General features: G+C 31.7%; 6 protein-coding genes across 9 annotated transcripts; 4 read left to right on the top strand and 2 right to left on the bottom strand.

Moving 5' to 3' along the window:
• Positions 1-209: 209 nt before the first annotated feature.
• Positions 210-3,473, top strand: LOC117230383 (protein PTCD3 homolog, mitochondrial). The gene is made up of 10 exons (XM_033487763.1): positions 210-660; positions 799-904; positions 989-1,186; positions 1,271-1,518; positions 1,595-1,703; positions 1,779-2,112; positions 2,188-2,390; positions 2,468-2,800; positions 2,871-3,092; positions 3,201-3,473. The coding sequence occupies exons 1-10, from the start codon at positions 632-634 to the stop codon at positions 3,360-3,362; spliced, it is 1,944 nt and encodes a 647-aa protein (XP_033343654.1). The 5' UTR covers positions 210-631; the 3' UTR covers positions 3,363-3,473.
• A 202-nt stretch (positions 3,474-3,675) lies between these two features.
• Positions 3,676-6,192, top strand: LOC117230384. The gene is made up of 4 exons (XM_033487764.1): positions 3,676-4,346; positions 4,454-4,787; positions 5,419-5,624; positions 5,739-6,192. The coding sequence occupies exons 1-4, from the start codon at positions 3,826-3,828 to the stop codon at positions 5,959-5,961; spliced, it is 1,284 nt and encodes a 427-aa protein (XP_033343655.1). The 5' UTR covers positions 3,676-3,825; the 3' UTR covers positions 5,962-6,192.
• On the bottom strand, positions 5,450-10,414 carry LOC117230382 (SWI/SNF complex subunit SMARCC2). Of its 2 annotated transcripts, XM_033487761.1 has the most exons (7): positions 10,020-10,414; positions 9,449-9,568; positions 9,262-9,375; positions 7,248-9,195; positions 6,841-7,151; positions 6,299-6,755; positions 5,450-5,608 (listed from the first exon to the last, which is right to left on the bottom strand). In XM_033487761.1, the coding sequence occupies exons 1-6, from the start codon at positions 10,134-10,136 to the stop codon at positions 6,306-6,308; spliced, it is 3,060 nt and encodes a 1,019-aa protein (XP_033343652.1). In that variant the 5' UTR covers positions 10,137-10,414; the 3' UTR covers positions 5,450-5,608; positions 6,299-6,305. The 2 variants fall into 2 exon arrangements, with proteins under 2 accessions (XP_033343652.1, XP_033343653.1); XM_033487762.1 differs by lacking the exons at positions 9,449-9,568; positions 10,020-10,414 and having other exon boundaries at positions 7,248-9,191.
• A 101-nt stretch (positions 10,415-10,515) lies between these two features.
• On the top strand, positions 10,516-11,147 carry LOC117230388. 2 transcript variants are annotated; one of them, XM_033487769.1, is made up of 2 exons: positions 10,516-10,789; positions 10,895-11,147. In XM_033487769.1, exons 1-2 carry the CDS (start codon positions 10,634-10,636, stop codon positions 11,036-11,038), a joined length of 300 nt encoding a protein of 99 aa, XP_033343660.1. In that variant the 5' UTR covers positions 10,516-10,633; the 3' UTR covers positions 11,039-11,147. The 2 variants fall into 2 exon arrangements, with proteins under 2 accessions (XP_033343660.1, XP_033343659.1); XM_033487768.1 differs by having other exon boundaries at positions 10,516-11,147.
• LOC117230385 (methyltransferase-like protein 25) lies at positions 10,828-12,794 on the top strand. The gene is made up of 4 exons (XM_033487765.1): positions 10,828-11,768; positions 11,847-12,198; positions 12,274-12,371; positions 12,441-12,794. The coding sequence occupies exons 1-4, from the start codon at positions 11,202-11,204 to the stop codon at positions 12,672-12,674; spliced, it is 1,251 nt and encodes a 416-aa protein (XP_033343656.1). The 5' UTR covers positions 10,828-11,201; the 3' UTR covers positions 12,675-12,794.
• A 98-nt stretch (positions 12,795-12,892) lies between these two features.
• On the bottom strand, positions 12,893-14,162 carry LOC117230387 (cell division cycle-associated protein 7-like). Of its 2 annotated transcripts, none has more exons than XM_033487766.1 (3): positions 13,964-14,159; positions 13,192-13,890; positions 12,893-13,109 (listed from the first exon to the last, which is right to left on the bottom strand). In XM_033487766.1, the coding sequence occupies exons 1-3, from the start codon at positions 14,024-14,026 to the stop codon at positions 12,951-12,953; spliced, it is 921 nt and encodes a 306-aa protein (XP_033343657.1). In that variant the 5' UTR covers positions 14,027-14,159; the 3' UTR covers positions 12,893-12,950. The 2 variants fall into 2 exon arrangements, with proteins under 2 accessions (XP_033343657.1, XP_033343658.1); XM_033487767.1 differs by having other exon boundaries at positions 12,979-13,125; positions 13,964-14,162.
• Between the last annotated feature and the right edge of the window lie 385 nt (positions 14,163-14,547).

Genomic DNA, 14,547 nt, shown 5'->3' with positions numbered 1-14,547 from the left:
CATTATTTGATCAATTTAATATAAGAAAATTTAGAAATACAAATTATTGTTATAAATAAATACGCACAATCAATGTTCTAAAATTTACTTTTTATGAAAAGTAAAATTTTTTAATATTCCTTTATGTTCTACTATTTTATTCGAAATTTTTCTAATCTTATATTCAAATAATTGATTTATTTTATTATAAAGATATAACTGCAACTAAAAGATCAAAATTCAGTGGTGTGATAGAATATTAAAATAATATTTCGTAATATGTAATCTAATGCTATATCGAATTCAAATTAAGTAGAAATTTATAAAATTGTAAAAATTTTTCGATAAAACTTTTATAACATTCTTAATTTATCTAATTTTGTAAATACAAAAAAAAGTAAAGCCTGCACATAGGCAACCAAATAGATGTCCAAGTCAGTTCAAGTAGAAACGATAAAAGCGTGTCGTGTAAACTTCGCTTTCGTATTATACACATGCTTTTGTTGCAATTATTTGAGAGACACAGTACACAGAATTTCACAGACAAATGTATATGTCACGTCTTAACTTTTGCGATTTTCAACTACATATTATATAATATTTAAATAATACGATTTTGTATTATAAACAGTATTTAATCAAGGTATTCATAATGAATCGTCTCAGATATCTTTTAGATAGGTTAGTAATGTTTACTACAATGAAATAATTTATTCAAGTTGGTAAAAAGATTAAGAATATTATTATTTGTTAAATAATACATATCATATTATTCCCCCCCCCCCTCTCCCCAATATCAATAAATTATTTGTTTCATAGGACTTCATGTGTCGAGTTAAAAAGGTTAAAATCTTCATTATCAGTATCAAATTCTAAAGTTAAAATACCAGCTAGAATACAACGTGGTCCTACGGATATTTTAGAGGTAAATATACTAAAAATTTACTTTTGTAGAAAATATATCAAGGGAAATATATATCAACTTTGTTATTTGTACCTTTTTTAAAAGGTTCTTGAACAGACAATACCAAAAGATTTTGGTAACATCAGTTATTTGTACCATGATGATCCTTATTTATATCCACTGAGGAGAACAGAGTATCGTTCTTTTGCATTATCATATGAGGCAGGCAGAAAAGCTGCAAAATGGATTCATAATGAACACAGAGATTTGTTTCCAAAACATCTCTCAGAGCCAGAAATTGAAGTATGTGTTATTTAGTATTGATATAACATGCATATATTATATTTGGTGTATTTAAACATAAGTAATTTTTAATTTGTATTTAAGGCATTTACACTACTTCCAACATATACTGATAAAAGTCAAGTATCAGAAGAAATACTTCTACATACCATATCCAAGCGTAGAGTGTCTGATGCTTTGCATATTTATAAGTTGTTAGACTATAATGTTTCTAATGATACAAAACAAATACTTTTAGAATTATTGTGTTTTTATAACAATGAAATCAATTCACAGAATAATTCACGTTTAGAAGATTGGTTTACTGCAAAGCAGAATAAATATGTTTGGCAGTAAGTAGTAAAAAAAGATAATGAAAATAGAGAATCACACTTACATTTTACTATTTTCAACAGTTTCATATTTTAGGTATAAGCCAGAAATCAATGAACTGTTTGAATTTTTAAAAACGCAAGATTCTTCAACAGCAGCAGCAGCTTATAACGCTATGATATGTGGTTTAGCAAAACATTCAAGAGTATATTAACTTTAATTTCTGAACGAATTTTTGTATATCTTTATCACATAATACATTTAAAATTTATGTTCTTAGATAAATGGAGCCTGGATATTGTACGACGAATGCAAAGAGAAAGATATTCCATTAAATATTACTACTTACAATTATTTATTGACGCTGATTCCAGAAAATTTTGGTTATAACCATGAACTGAAAATGAAACATCTTTTGGATATTCTTAATAGAATAAATAAGAAAAGGATTAAACCAAATGTTAGAACATTGAATGCTGCCCTTAATGTGATTAGAATACAAATGAAGAATGGTGAAGATATTGCATTCCGTTTGATTATGGACTTCAAACGAATGAATATAAAATTTTCGCTAGCATCGTATTATTATATTATAACTATATCTATGCAAAACAGTAATTATAGCTTATTAATGATTTTTTTTTAAATTTTATTTATTTACAATAGTTAATTATATCCCTCTCTTACAGATAAAAATGCGCAAGCTATTTTCGTAGATATTCTACGCTCAATAGAAAATAGAAGTTTTAGTATTGAAGATCCAATGGATGAGAAATTTTTTAAACATGCTATGTATATGGCTTCTACTTTCTGCAATAGAGAAGCTGGTGATATGATTCATAAGCTTCTTCTGACAGGAGACAATTATAATTTCATTTCATCTGCTGGAATAGTATGGTTTCTTTAATTTAAGTATTTGTATTAGATGATACAATTTAGTGCCCTTTTATATTAAAGCTTTTTATATAGGAAACCAGTTATTACGTTTCGTATATATCATTAGTATTATCAACAAGTACAGTTGATGAGTTTTTCGAATTTTACAAAAAACTTGTTCCAAACATATATGTGCCAACAACACGCTGTTTTCTAGAAATCGTACAACATTTAAAACATAATTCACCAGCAATTGTAGTGAAATATCTACAGAGATTATGGTTAGACATACATAGTCTATGTTACACAGACCTTTCATTGAAACTTGAAGTATTATCTTTAATGAAAATGGATGTTTTACCTGCTGATTCACCTTTAAAAACGGTTTTTATGGATGCAGCTTGGGATTGTTGGCAAACTATTCAGGTTGGTTTGTTTATAATAGTAAATGACAAAAAAGTACATGTAATAAAAATAAACAATTTGCTATTGACAGACAAAGATCAAAACAAAACGAGAAACATATTCTCCACTTAAAAATGCCACAACAGCTTGTATAGCAGCAATATTGTTGCATGGTGGTCGTATAGAAGAGAGTATTGAAGTTTTGACATATATTGTTAAAGAATCAGATTTATTTCTTCCAACAATGAATGAAAAACAAGTGAATGAATTATTTGAAAGTTATATTTCAAAAGAATGTATTTTGGGAGCTTTTGTACGTATATTCATATTTATAATTAATTTTAGTTTGTTAGTTAGTTTGTTAGAGTTAGTTTAGTTTCTTCGAATTTAAAGTGTAACTTTAAGGCATTTATCTTTACAGCTTATTCTCGAGTATTCTGTAAATTCAGGATTTCCAGATATTGCTAAAATGGCTACAGAATTACACAATCTTCCACAATTAACGGATGCTTATCGCAAGGAATTGATTGATTTAGTTGGGGCGGAAGCATTAAATTCCTCTAATACCGAAAAATCAAATTAATTACGAAAAAATTATGTTAATTATGTAATTACGTACTCTCTTTCTTTGTTATTGTTCTTGCAATTGTAAATCTAAATGTTGCATTGAGCTATATAAAATTTATAAAACTGACTCAATTTCTTCATTAAATTTGTGTTATATGTGTATATTTCAATCAATTTGTCATTCAAAGAATAGAAATTACATGCGTGATTGATATGTATTAACGTCCTTGCCCCTCTAGTTAGGGTACTTACGATTAATAAATTATGCTGTGCGACAGTGGGAGGTACTATTCTCTCGTCACTCAAATACTTATTTCCTGCATCGTAGCTTAACATCATAACTCATTCGTCCACGTTCAAAGGCTAAAGTGTTACGATATTTATTGATTCAAGAATCTTAAAAATACACGAAATTTCTTCTTCTGATTTCTTCTTTACAGTTTTTAAAAGTTATAACTTTTATCCTTAGTATCAGAGTGATGGATGAGGAAGGACACGTGAGTCTTACGTTAGAATCTGTGCGTGAATTAATAACAAAGGATGAACCTGATGTGGAAATTACCAGTTTGAAAGAAGAACTCGGTTCAGGAAGAGGTGACAATTATACATCTATGCTATATCGTATTCGAGCAAAAGGTCGAAAACAAGTAAAAAATCGTGAATGGGTCAATTATGAACGTGCGATTATTTACAAAGTTTTACCTCGATCAAGAGAACATCGTGAAGCTTTTAAAAGCGAACTTCTATTTCAAAACGAAGTAGCATTTTATACGCATGTGTGGCCCGCTCTGAATGAATTACAAACAAATGGTAAAGAAGTTTTTGGAGGAGTCGCAAAAATATACGCGGCGCGAATTGATCTTATTGTTATGGAAGATTTACGAGAAAGAGGCTTTAAAATGGAAGACAGAAGAAAAGGATTACAACTTGAGCATTTGAAACGAACGTTGAAAGCTTTAGCTGGTTTTCATGCGCTCAGCCTAACTCTTAGAGAAACGAGGCAAGTCAAATAATGTTATCTTTCCCTCTTTTTTTTTTTATTATTATATTATATTATTATATCTTTATATAAGTGTGTATATTAATGTATACGTATGGATGTACAAGGCCGGAAGAATTTGCAAGACTGACAGATCCAAATAGAGGTCAAGGTATACAAGAAGCCCTTTTTCGAACAGAAAATGAGGATTGGTATCGTCAATATTATCATGTTGCTGCTAAGAATGCCATTAGAATGGTTTCTGATGGTTTTCCTCCTCACATGGAATCCAAGAGACTCGAGATAATGGAGAAATTACGAGCATTTCTTAACGATGATGTATTTTTTCGTACCATGAGCGAAATTGCAGCCATGCAAGGTCCTCTTACAGTTTTTTGTCATGGTGATTGTTGGACTAATAATTTTTTATTTAAAGATGATTCGACTAATCCAGATGAAGAAGTAAGTATTATATGTAGATAATATTTAATATCTTATTTACATATATTGTTGTATCAAAATGTACAAAAAGTGTCGTGTGTACACGCGTACGTTGTATAATTCTACTATATAGGAATCGAAGAATCAAGAAATAACGTTTCTCGTTATAATTTTATTACTCATTAATTTATAAGATTTTTAGATATTGCGTTCTTTCCGCTTCTTACCAATTGTCTTGTACAAGTAGCATTTTAATAATGTTAAAGCAAAAACACTTGTAATTCATAAAATTTCTATTTCATAAAAATAGAAATTATTCAGATTCAGTCAAGTCAGTTATCATACTTGATGGTATAACTAAATCATGTTTTGCCATTATTTATATAGTTGGGATTTTTATAAATTCTATTTCTATACTTACTAAAATTTATTAAAACAAGAAAAAAGAAAGCACAGGCATAAGTATAGTGTAAAAATATTTATCTTAGTTTTTCACTTCGTTTACGAAGCAGAAATAATTCGAACATGAATATCAATATTGATTGAATTTCGATTAGATTAACTTAGGAAATAGAAATCGGACATAGTACAATTTAAGTGGGTCAAATCTTAAATTACGATTAATGACTTTACAGTTACTATGACTTTACAGGATGTCTATTTAGTTGATTTTCAACTATCTCGAGTTGGTTCACTTGCCCTTGATCTTGCGAATTTGTTGTATTGCTGTGCAAATGGAGAGATTAGACGAGCGCACATGACACAGCTCCTTCAACATTATCATTTCCATCTAATGTCTTCGTTACATACGCTTAATCCAAAACAGCCACCAATAGATCCATCTGTAATGTGGGAACTGTAAGTAATATCATGTGCAATATGTCCATAAGTTGAAAAAGATAACAGATAAACTTTGTAAACGATTACTCTTAGTGCATCCTCTAATCTTCCTATTCTATTTATCATGTACAGATTAAACGAAGAAATGCGACGATGCGGCCGATTCGGTGCAGGGCTTGCATTGGATATTTTGCCAATTAGTACATGCGAAAGCAACGAAGCTCCAGATTTATATGAAGAATCAGAAACAAGTAAAGGGAAGCAAAGCGCTCGAGTACCGCCACGAGGAGGAGCCGAATGTGCGCGACTTATGACTGATCTAGTTTTAGAACTGGTTCATAATCATGCTTTATAGATTGAATCATACGAAATCTTTATGAATATTATTCGAATATCTTTCTTACATGGCTACAAAACAAATGAATTGTAATTGTCATCGCGTAATCTTATGTATATGTTTATACGCGTTTAAATTATGTAAATTTCGATAAAAATTGGCATTTTTATGGCACGAAAGTCTATAAAAATATCTAGTTATATTAAATGAGAGGAAATAAAATGAACATTATTCTATATTGCAAAAATACTATACTTGAAAATTCTATGTTCATACTTTCTATCAACATACGATAAAATATTACACTATTACGCTGGTAAATAATTAAAATTTATAAATATGATATGTAACTTACAAAAAATTTATGCCTGTTGCGGAGGTGTGTGCGGTGGTGGCTGTTGAGCCGGTGGTTGTGGACTCGGTGGCTGCTGTTGTTGTTGTTGCTGTGCAGTAGGTTGCCATGTAGGGTGTTGATTTTGTTGTTGCTGTTGCTGTTCTTGGGCTAAACGCTGATGCGCTTGTTGCCTAGCTCTGAATTCTGCGGCTTTTAATTGTTCTAAATGAAATTGTTGCCTTTCTGTAATAAGTTGTTGTCGTTGATATTCGAGACCTTCGCGTTCTCGTTCCATCGTAGTTTCCAGCTCTTCAAAATGACGTAATTTAATTTCCAATTTTTTCATTTGTGTCTCAACAAGCAACGCTACTAAAGATTTAATTTTACGTTCTTCTACAGCTGCCAAATGCTTTGCTTTAACGGCAGCTGCCGCTAACGCCGCTGCGGCTGCAGACTGGAGTTGAGCATCTCGCACCACCTATAACAAAGAAAAAAGATGACAATAGACAATGCATAAATATAATAATACTTAATAAAGATGACATCGTAAAATAATAGTTTACCTTGTCTTTCTTTTCTTTCGCCTCCATAGTTTCAGCATCCATAGTTGATTTTGTATCTTCTTCAGTTTCTTTTAGTTCATCTTCCTTTTTAGTTATATCTAATTGACTTTGCTCAATTTCAGATTCTTTAGGTTTTTCTTGTTCCTCCTTTTTCATTTCCATAGAAGCTGTTGTTGCCGAATGTGGAGATGTGGCCACTGTTGCTGGAACGTTTCCAGTAGTTGAAGGTGGTGTTGTATCGTCCGGGGGTTCGGGTGGACCTGTTCCAGCTATACCTGATTGTGCTAGTCCTGCAGCTGGATCAAACTTACCTAAATAATTGAAAAATAATTATTATTTCAAGATATTAATCAAAGTTATTCAATACTCTGTTGTGATAAGAAAAGAATAGGAAAAGAATTAATTACCATCAGAGTTAGCACTAGCTTGAACATTCCTCAAGTGTTGATCTAATAAAGCTGCTGGTACTTGGTCCTTAATGGCTGCAAATTCTTCCATAGCAGCTTTAGCTGCACTTGCTGCAACTCTGGGATCAACGACCGAAGCCAAAAATGCTACAGTACTCATAACTGGATTGCCAGCTTTAGAAAATGGTACTGGTTGATAAGCTAATGGACCCAAGCCTTCTGGTCCACCTTCTTCTAAATATGGATCTTCTATTGGAAGTCGTAAGAAATGTAAGATACATTCATCCTGCGTTCTCGAACCAACATGTTCGCAAACTTTGTTCCAATCATCTTTGTGTAATTCTAGTCCTTCTAATAGTAAAAGCGTTTCTTGTTCTGTCCAATCGCGAGTAGCGCCAGCAGCTTGTTTGTTTTTCAAAACTGCTGGTTTTCTCGAATACTGATCGATTTTTAATCCAAAATTTGCCATCACACCAGCTGAGGCTTTCTCCTCTGTTCCCAAGCTGGATGACTTTTTTTCTAAATCGAGTAATGTCTTCGCAGCAGAAGGCTGTGGTGTCTTCGGAGGATTTGGATTAACCGGGGCTAAACCTGATGGAGTATCTGATAATACATGGAAATGTGATGTCGGAGGTGGTCCCATGGGTGTCGGTCTTGATTCTGCATCTACCTGGTAGTTAATAAGTCCCCATTGTTCCAAAAACGCATGCACACGCATAATTGCACAAACATCGCCTGCTAAGTTACGTCTACAAGCTGTCGATGTAATGTACTCTGTAGGATTTAATCTGTACGTGTCAATCATAAAATTTCTGTATGCAAGATAAATTTCCGGTGTTTTAGATTTATTTTTACCATTAAAAAACTCAGATAAAGCTCTCTTTTCTATAGTATGAATCGAATTATAATCAAACCAAGCAGAATAACTAGGGACAACTATATGATGTGTTTGTTCAGTAACATTATCTTCTGGTTCGTCTCCTTTATTTCCTTCTCCTCTTTCTTTGCTTGCGTCTCGTTCTTCCCTATCTTGAGTACTTTGAGAACTTCCCTTATCTCCTTCCATAGGTTCGTCTAAGTCTGCCATATTACCAGATTTGAGCGGCTGAAGCTCGTTGTCTTGTTTTTTACTGCCTGTTGTAGTCAAAGCAGTGCCGCTTGTTGGAATGTTACCTTGACCAGTTACAGGAGGATTTGTAGGAGTTGCAACTACTTCTACAATCCGAGGTTCCGCCGGTGGATCTTCCATTCCTTGGGTGAGATCATCTTCCTCTTCGCCGCCGCCGCGTGATTTTTTTGGAGCCGTAAGTGACGACGAAGACGAAGTACTCTGGACACCTGATGGCCCTCTTGCGCTTTTACGCTTTCCCGGTTTCGGTGATGGACTAGGAGATCGTTTCCGTTTTGGTTTTTTTGCTGAAGGCGGAGGATGAGATGGCTGAGCCATTAAATCTTCTACGGAAAGTCGGTATTTATGTATTTTTTTTTGACCATTTTCATCTATTTCATAGTCTTCTTCGTTCATCCATTCGTTATATTGATCTAAATCTAACGCCCACGTTGCCGATACTTTGTATATCGATTTCATGTTTGTATTTGTAAGCGTGCCTTCTGGAAAATCCCAAGGAAGATCCAATGCAGTCCAAGAATCGTAACTATCTGGGAAATAATACCAATGAAGAAGAACAGATCTTTCTCGTCTCATGCAAGGCCGTGCATACTCTTCTTCCATAGGGTCAACCGGGGGGTAAATTATGTGTGTCGCATCTGCTTCATTTTCAACAATACTACCTTGATGTCGACGAACTGCTTCTTTTACTTTCGCAGCAGTTGATTTGTCTACATCAGGTCTAACATATACACTTGGTATAATCATACAACGATTTTGTACCAAGGCTCGTTCAGCTGCCATTAACATTTCCACTGTTCTGTCCATACGAGATCCTGACTAAAAAACAACATTTATTTGTATGTGTAAAGAATTGTTAAATTATGTTTATAATATCATACTTACCTTTCCAACAGGGAAGTCAAATCGACGCCATCCTTGTTCTTGTTTAAAACGATATGCTGTAGCAAGAATATGACATAGTCCACCTCCAGGTTTAAAATCTAAGAAACATTTCATCTGAAAATTTAATAAATGATTTGGTTAGTTTAAAAAAAGATACTTTCCATTGTATCAACCAATAAATACATACAGGAAGTCTTGTCATTGGAGGTTTTGAAACATTCTTTCCTAAATTATCTTCTTGAAATTGCAGTAATTGTACTATCAATGTAGCTAAGCTTTTATTAGTAGGAGGATCCGTTTGAACGTACTAAAAAGATATTTGAGAGAGGTATAAGGCAAATATCAAAAGATGTTCAAACAATTATATTTATATTCATTATATATATACACACAACATTCAATTAAGTTAGGTATATATAAATATCATATATATATATACATTTATGTGTGATTCTACATATAATTTATAAAATAAAATAAAATAAAATATTCACATGCTACATTATGAAAATGACATTTCTGTGCATAAAAGCAATATTTTATTAGAAAATAAATATAACAAATAGTTAATCTATATATGATATTAACCTTTATTATTATTTTTACTATTTACATTAATTCGAAAATAAAGATATAATCGTAGTAAATTACAGATGGAATAATAGAATAATTAAAAAGTAAAGTAAAAGATTGTTAATATAGCACATAAACTAGTAAGCAGTTGACCAAATATTTCGACGCCGGGCGTTTGGATGTACCTTTTTGCAGTTTTTCAAAAGCCATTGTTTAACTCCATCGAGTTGTGTAAGAATTTCTTGGGACTCAAAAAACTTCGTATTGGGTCCACCGTCCTTTTTAGGTCCTAACGCGAGCATCCTTTATGAAATATTAACTTAAAAAATTGTTGAACGCACTACAAGAAAGAACACCGCGTTTGTTGCAAACATGACACACCTCTGAAGTTGGTTCTAGCCATATTATTCCAATACAGGAATATTTCGATTTACGTTCGTGAATTTTTTCTTCAACATCAAATAGGCTTTTACAGTCTATAAATAAGTATTTCCTAATAAAAACTCAGAAATATATATTTGTTTTTCGTTACTTATAACCTTAACCGATCTGATAATATTTACTGTTAACCATGAACGAAGCAGATAGTGACTTTAAAGGTTGGTAGACATGCCCGTGTATACTCGGAATTATTCGATACGTATTTACAATTGCTCCCATACTTACATCTCATGTTTCCATCTCATAGTACTCTGGCAGTACCAATTATAAATTAGAGCTAGGCTAGTTAAGAATCGTATTAGATTTTTTTAATCGAATTAGATTATTCAATGTACTCAATAGATACATAATAGTAATTATGTCTGATAAAGAAGATATAGACATAAATAAGAAGTTAGAAGATTTACTGTTTGTCGAAGAAAATGCCCAATCCGTAGGTTACGAAGAAGGTTTTGAGGTTGGCAAAAAGCAATTGGAAAATGGGTTTCATTTTGGATATCACAGGGGTAGTTTGGTAGGTGCACAATTGGGATATTACAGTGGTATTTTGGAACAATATTTAACTACCAATAGATGTAATTCAGAGAAAGCTGTTTCCATTGCAAAAACACTTTTGCAGGATATTTATAATTTTCCTAAATTTAATGATGAGACGGTGGATATATTGAAAATTGTAGATAATATTAAATTTAAATATGCCAAGTTTTGTGCACTGACAAAAATATCTTCGTCATATCCAGAAGTGGATAAACTCGATTTTTAATTGTATGAGAATATATTTAAATAAATAAAGAGTGGAACAAAATAGTAGAACTGTATCTGGGCTTCATAATATTTTTCATTTTTAACAATCATAATAAACATTGTTATTTGGACAGAATTTATACCATATTGTACCAAGTTTAAATGTGATAAATATTAAAATCATGTATGATAAACATTTCGATGAAATTATATATTTCATTAACACATATCATAAGTTGGTAAATTGTCATATAGTTGATTTTATTACTGAGAACTTATGGACAACATGTTTACCAGAAGCCTTAAGGTCAGAATTAGAGAAGAACGAACTCAGTTGGATTAGTTGGACAGAAAATGACAATTGTCCTACACTGAATAATTTTATAAAGTTGGCAAAATCTTTATCTTTGCAATCATGCTCTATAGAAACAAATTCAAAAGATTTTTTAAACACATTACCAGGTACAAATAATCAGAAGAAATGTATGTGTGAAAATATTAAGATAGAATTTATAAATACAAAAAAGTTGCACGAGGTTGAATCCCTTGGAAACATTATTGGGGAAGTTGCTGCAAGAGCAAATAATCTAGTAATAGATGCTGGTGCTGGAAAAGCATATCTGTCAACATTTTTAGCAGAAAATCATAAAGTTCCTGTTCTTGCAATAGATTCTTCACAATTATGTAGTAATGGAGCAATCTGTAGACAAAAAAAATTACGGAAGAAGCTGATACTCTCTCCAATGCTGGTAGTAACAGTGTATTAAATTTTTATAAAATAATGCATTTGAATACATGAACTACAAATAAATTGTACTTTGTTTTAGGTACGCTATGTAGTTGAAGAAATTAATGACAGAACCGATTATATAAAAATGATAAAAGAAAATTTTTCCGATTGGGATATAAATAAAAACCTTATATTAACTGGTTTACATACTTGTGGTTCTCTCACTGACTCAATTATTCGAACATTCTTAGCTACAAAAGACATTAATATTTTATGTATAGTTCCCTGTTGTTACCATTTGACAAATGAAACACTTAATAAAAAAATTAATTTTTCTAGAAATGCTAGAATGTTAGCCCAACAATCTGTTGAAAGAAGTACAAAAAACAAATCTGTATCTTCATCATTGTTCTACAGAGCAATATTACAAGTCATTTTTCATTCCTTGGGTATATTTGTTTTTATATTAATTCAGTTTGAATGTATTTCATATAGTATATACTATTGTTTTTCTTTTCTAATAGGTATTTATAATGCTAGAGTAGGTCGCGGCGGACCATCACACGATTTTCCAAGTTATGCTCAATGGGCATTTTCAAGACTTAGGGTAGATTTGGAGAAGGTATAACAATAACATTATTATAAATATTTTAGTTGAATATTTTTTTTAAGAAAATTTTTGCATCCTTAGATACCATCACAAGAAGCACTGAGAAAAACGTTTCAACTTTATGCACATTTAATGGAGAAGTTTTACATATTTCAAATGTTAAGGATACATGTTGGTCTTGTATTAGAAGCAGCCATTATGTTGGATAGAATAATATTTTTACAGAACAGTAATCAGTGTTCTAAAATTGCGATACTGCGTTTATTTGATCCTATGTTATCTCCAAGACGTTATGGCATTATTGCAGTAAAATAGCGACAGAAAAGAAAGTTATAAACAAAGAAGTATACGACGCGAATAGAGAAAACAATTTTATTATGTTTGTTGTAAAGTTTTCTTGTACATAGTACGATCAATTAAAAAATATTACATTCATCAGTAAAAAATTATTTTAATTATTTATTATGTTTGTTGTAAAGTTTTCTTGTACATAGTACGATCAATTAAAAAATATTACATTCATCAGTAAAAAATTATTTGTTATGAGGTTTAATTATATTATTATAACCATAAATCTTGTATCAATGAAAATTATGTGTCATCTGTTTCGGCAGATTGAAGGTAATCCATAACAGACGAAAATCCTTCTTCTTTTACAATAGGGGCTAAAATTCCAGTTGGGGGTAAACCACTTCTCGTTCTACATATACTGCAGTTACATAAACCACGGCAAGGTGGACAAACCCAATTCTGCAAAATTTTTGCACCAAAATAAATAATTATAAAACAAAAATAAAAAATAAATATATATATGTATAAATATATGGCATACAGGATCTTTTAATGCATCAATGGCACTTTCGCCATATCGTCCTTTTAAGCAAGGTCCACAAAATTGCCCTCTAACTCCAATACATTCTCCCGAACGACATACAGTCTTTGTATCTAACGTTTTCTGCCTGCACTGATGACAGCATGTTCCATTAACTTTACAATACTGCTTCGAAGTACTTTTGGTTGCAATATTATCTAGCATTTCATCCGTAATTTCACTGACGGACGGTATGTTATTTGGGTCATAAGGAGCTCTGTTTACATTGTATATTCGCTTTTTAGTTATATCATACAAATCATCACTGCTCCCATCGTCACTGCTGATAGATCGTTGCTCTTCCTCTTCATCTATATCGCACACTCCCATCTTCATTAAATCGATCGATCGTTGAAATGGCTTCGCCCATGGAAATAGAACTTGGAGTTTAGGTTTATTGCTTTTAAGGTCAATTATATCATTCTCTTTCTCTTCTTCTTCACATTGGGAGATATTTCTTGATCTACTTCTAGTATTATACTTCTTACGAAATTCGAGCTTTACATATTTCATTCCAACACGATCGTTCTTAGAATGAGAAATAGTTTTACGTCTTTTTTTAGGTGGTTCGTTTTCTGAATTCTCGGTACCATTGTGTATTTTTTTCAATTCTTTTATCTCGTTCGTTTGTTCTTTTAACTCTTTGAAAAATTCGGCAAACTGCAACGTTGAATACAAATAAACACACCGAATAATTATAGGTTAGAAATTTAAATCAAACAAAAGTACTTACGATAGCGTTTCTTTCGGCTATGTTTCTTTTTCGTAAATCGTCGTAATCATCGTTTTCGTCCATATTAAAAATTTAATCTTCAAGTAATGTATACTCACGATAATAGTATATTCTTTAGATAAAAGAATAGAATCAAAAACAAACACAATACTCGTGTTTAAATCGTTCCACTGACTCCAAAAATAATCATGGCGAATTGGACAGTTGGACTGTTTTGGCGGGTAAAACCGACAGGGCTATATAAGTATACACTATAAGTTGCGAGAATTATGTATATATGCATAGTGCATGTATTAATTGAAATATATTAAATTAGAGAATTATTAGGAATTTGAGATTACTGAATTACGATTACGAACATATGTAAGAGCATACCATATATGTATTTTTAGTGTCTTCCACTCGAACACATTATAATCTATCTTTTATTAACAAATAATTGATGTTTCGAGAAAAAGGCATTTGTTGGATACATCGAGCAAGGGAGCAATGACAAACATTTACGGTAATACGTACAACGTTATTGCATATTATGTACTAATCACATACTATCTGTAATGTTCAATTGTATATGTATCATCAAT

This window comes from Bombus vosnesenskii, unplaced genomic scaffold (genome assembly GCF_011952255.1).
Source record: "Bombus vosnesenskii isolate JDL3184/JDL3185 unplaced genomic scaffold, Bvos_JDL3184-5_v1.1 scf7180000013267, whole genome shotgun sequence".
Lineage (NCBI taxonomy): Eukaryota > Metazoa > Arthropoda > Insecta > Hymenoptera > Apidae > Bombus > Bombus vosnesenskii.
The sequence above is the reverse complement of the archived record's forward strand: the minus strand, read 5'-3'. Positions and strand labels throughout refer to the sequence as shown.

Coding starts and splice junctions, on each gene's coding strand:
- LOC117230383 (XM_033487763.1), top strand. CDS start 632: ATGAATCGTCTCAGATATCTTTTAGATAG. Junction 1,519..1,594: donor CAGAATAAATATGTTTGGCA/GTAAGTAGTAAA, acceptor TTCATATTTTAG/GTATAAGCCAGAAATCAATG. Junction 3,093..3,200: donor AATGTATTTTGGGAGCTTTT/GTACGTATATTC, acceptor TTATCTTTACAG/CTTATTCTCGAGTATTCTGT.
- LOC117230384 (XM_033487764.1), top strand. CDS start 3,826: ATGGATGAGGAAGGACACGTGAGTCTTACGTTAGAATCTGTGCGTGAA. Junction 4,347..4,453: donor CTAACTCTTAGAGAAACGAG/GCAAGTCAAATA, acceptor TGGATGTACAAG/GCCGGAAGAATTTGCAAGAC. Junction 4,788..5,418: donor CGACTAATCCAGATGAAGAA/GTAAGTATTATA, acceptor ATGACTTTACAG/GATGTCTATTTAGTTGATTT.
- LOC117230382 (XM_033487761.1), bottom strand. CDS start 10,136: ATGCTCGCGTTAGGACCTAAAAAGGACGGTGGACCCAATACGAAGTTT. Junction 9,196..9,261: donor TTGACTTCCCTGTTGGAAAG/GTAAGTATGATA, acceptor GTTGTTTTTTAG/TCAGGATCTCGTATGGACAG. Junction 6,756..6,840: donor CGAAAGAAAAGAAAGACAAG/GTAAACTATTAT, acceptor TCTTTGTTATAG/GTGGTGCGAGATGCTCAACT.
- LOC117230388 (XM_033487768.1), top strand. CDS start 10,634: ATGTCTGATAAAGAAGATATAGACATAAATAAGAAGTTAGAAGATTTA.
- LOC117230385 (XM_033487765.1), top strand. CDS start 11,202: ATGTATGATAAACATTTCGATGAAATTATATATTTCATTAACACATAT. Junction 11,769..11,846: donor TGATACTCTCTCCAATGCTG/GTAGTAACAGTG, acceptor ACTTTGTTTTAG/GTACGCTATGTAGTTGAAGA. Junction 12,199..12,273: donor AGTCATTTTTCATTCCTTGG/GTATATTTGTTT, acceptor CTTTTCTAATAG/GTATTTATAATGCTAGAGTA.
- LOC117230387 (XM_033487766.1), bottom strand. CDS start 14,026: ATGGACGAAAACGATGATTACGACGATTTACGAAAAAGAAACATAGCC. Junction 13,891..13,963: donor TAGCCGAAAGAAACGCTATC/GTAAGTACTTTT, acceptor TCAACGTTGCAG/TTTGCCGAATTTTTCAAAGA. Junction 13,110..13,191: donor TTGATGCATTAAAAGATCCT/GTATGCCATATA, acceptor AAAATTTTGCAG/AATTGGGTTTGTCCACCTTG.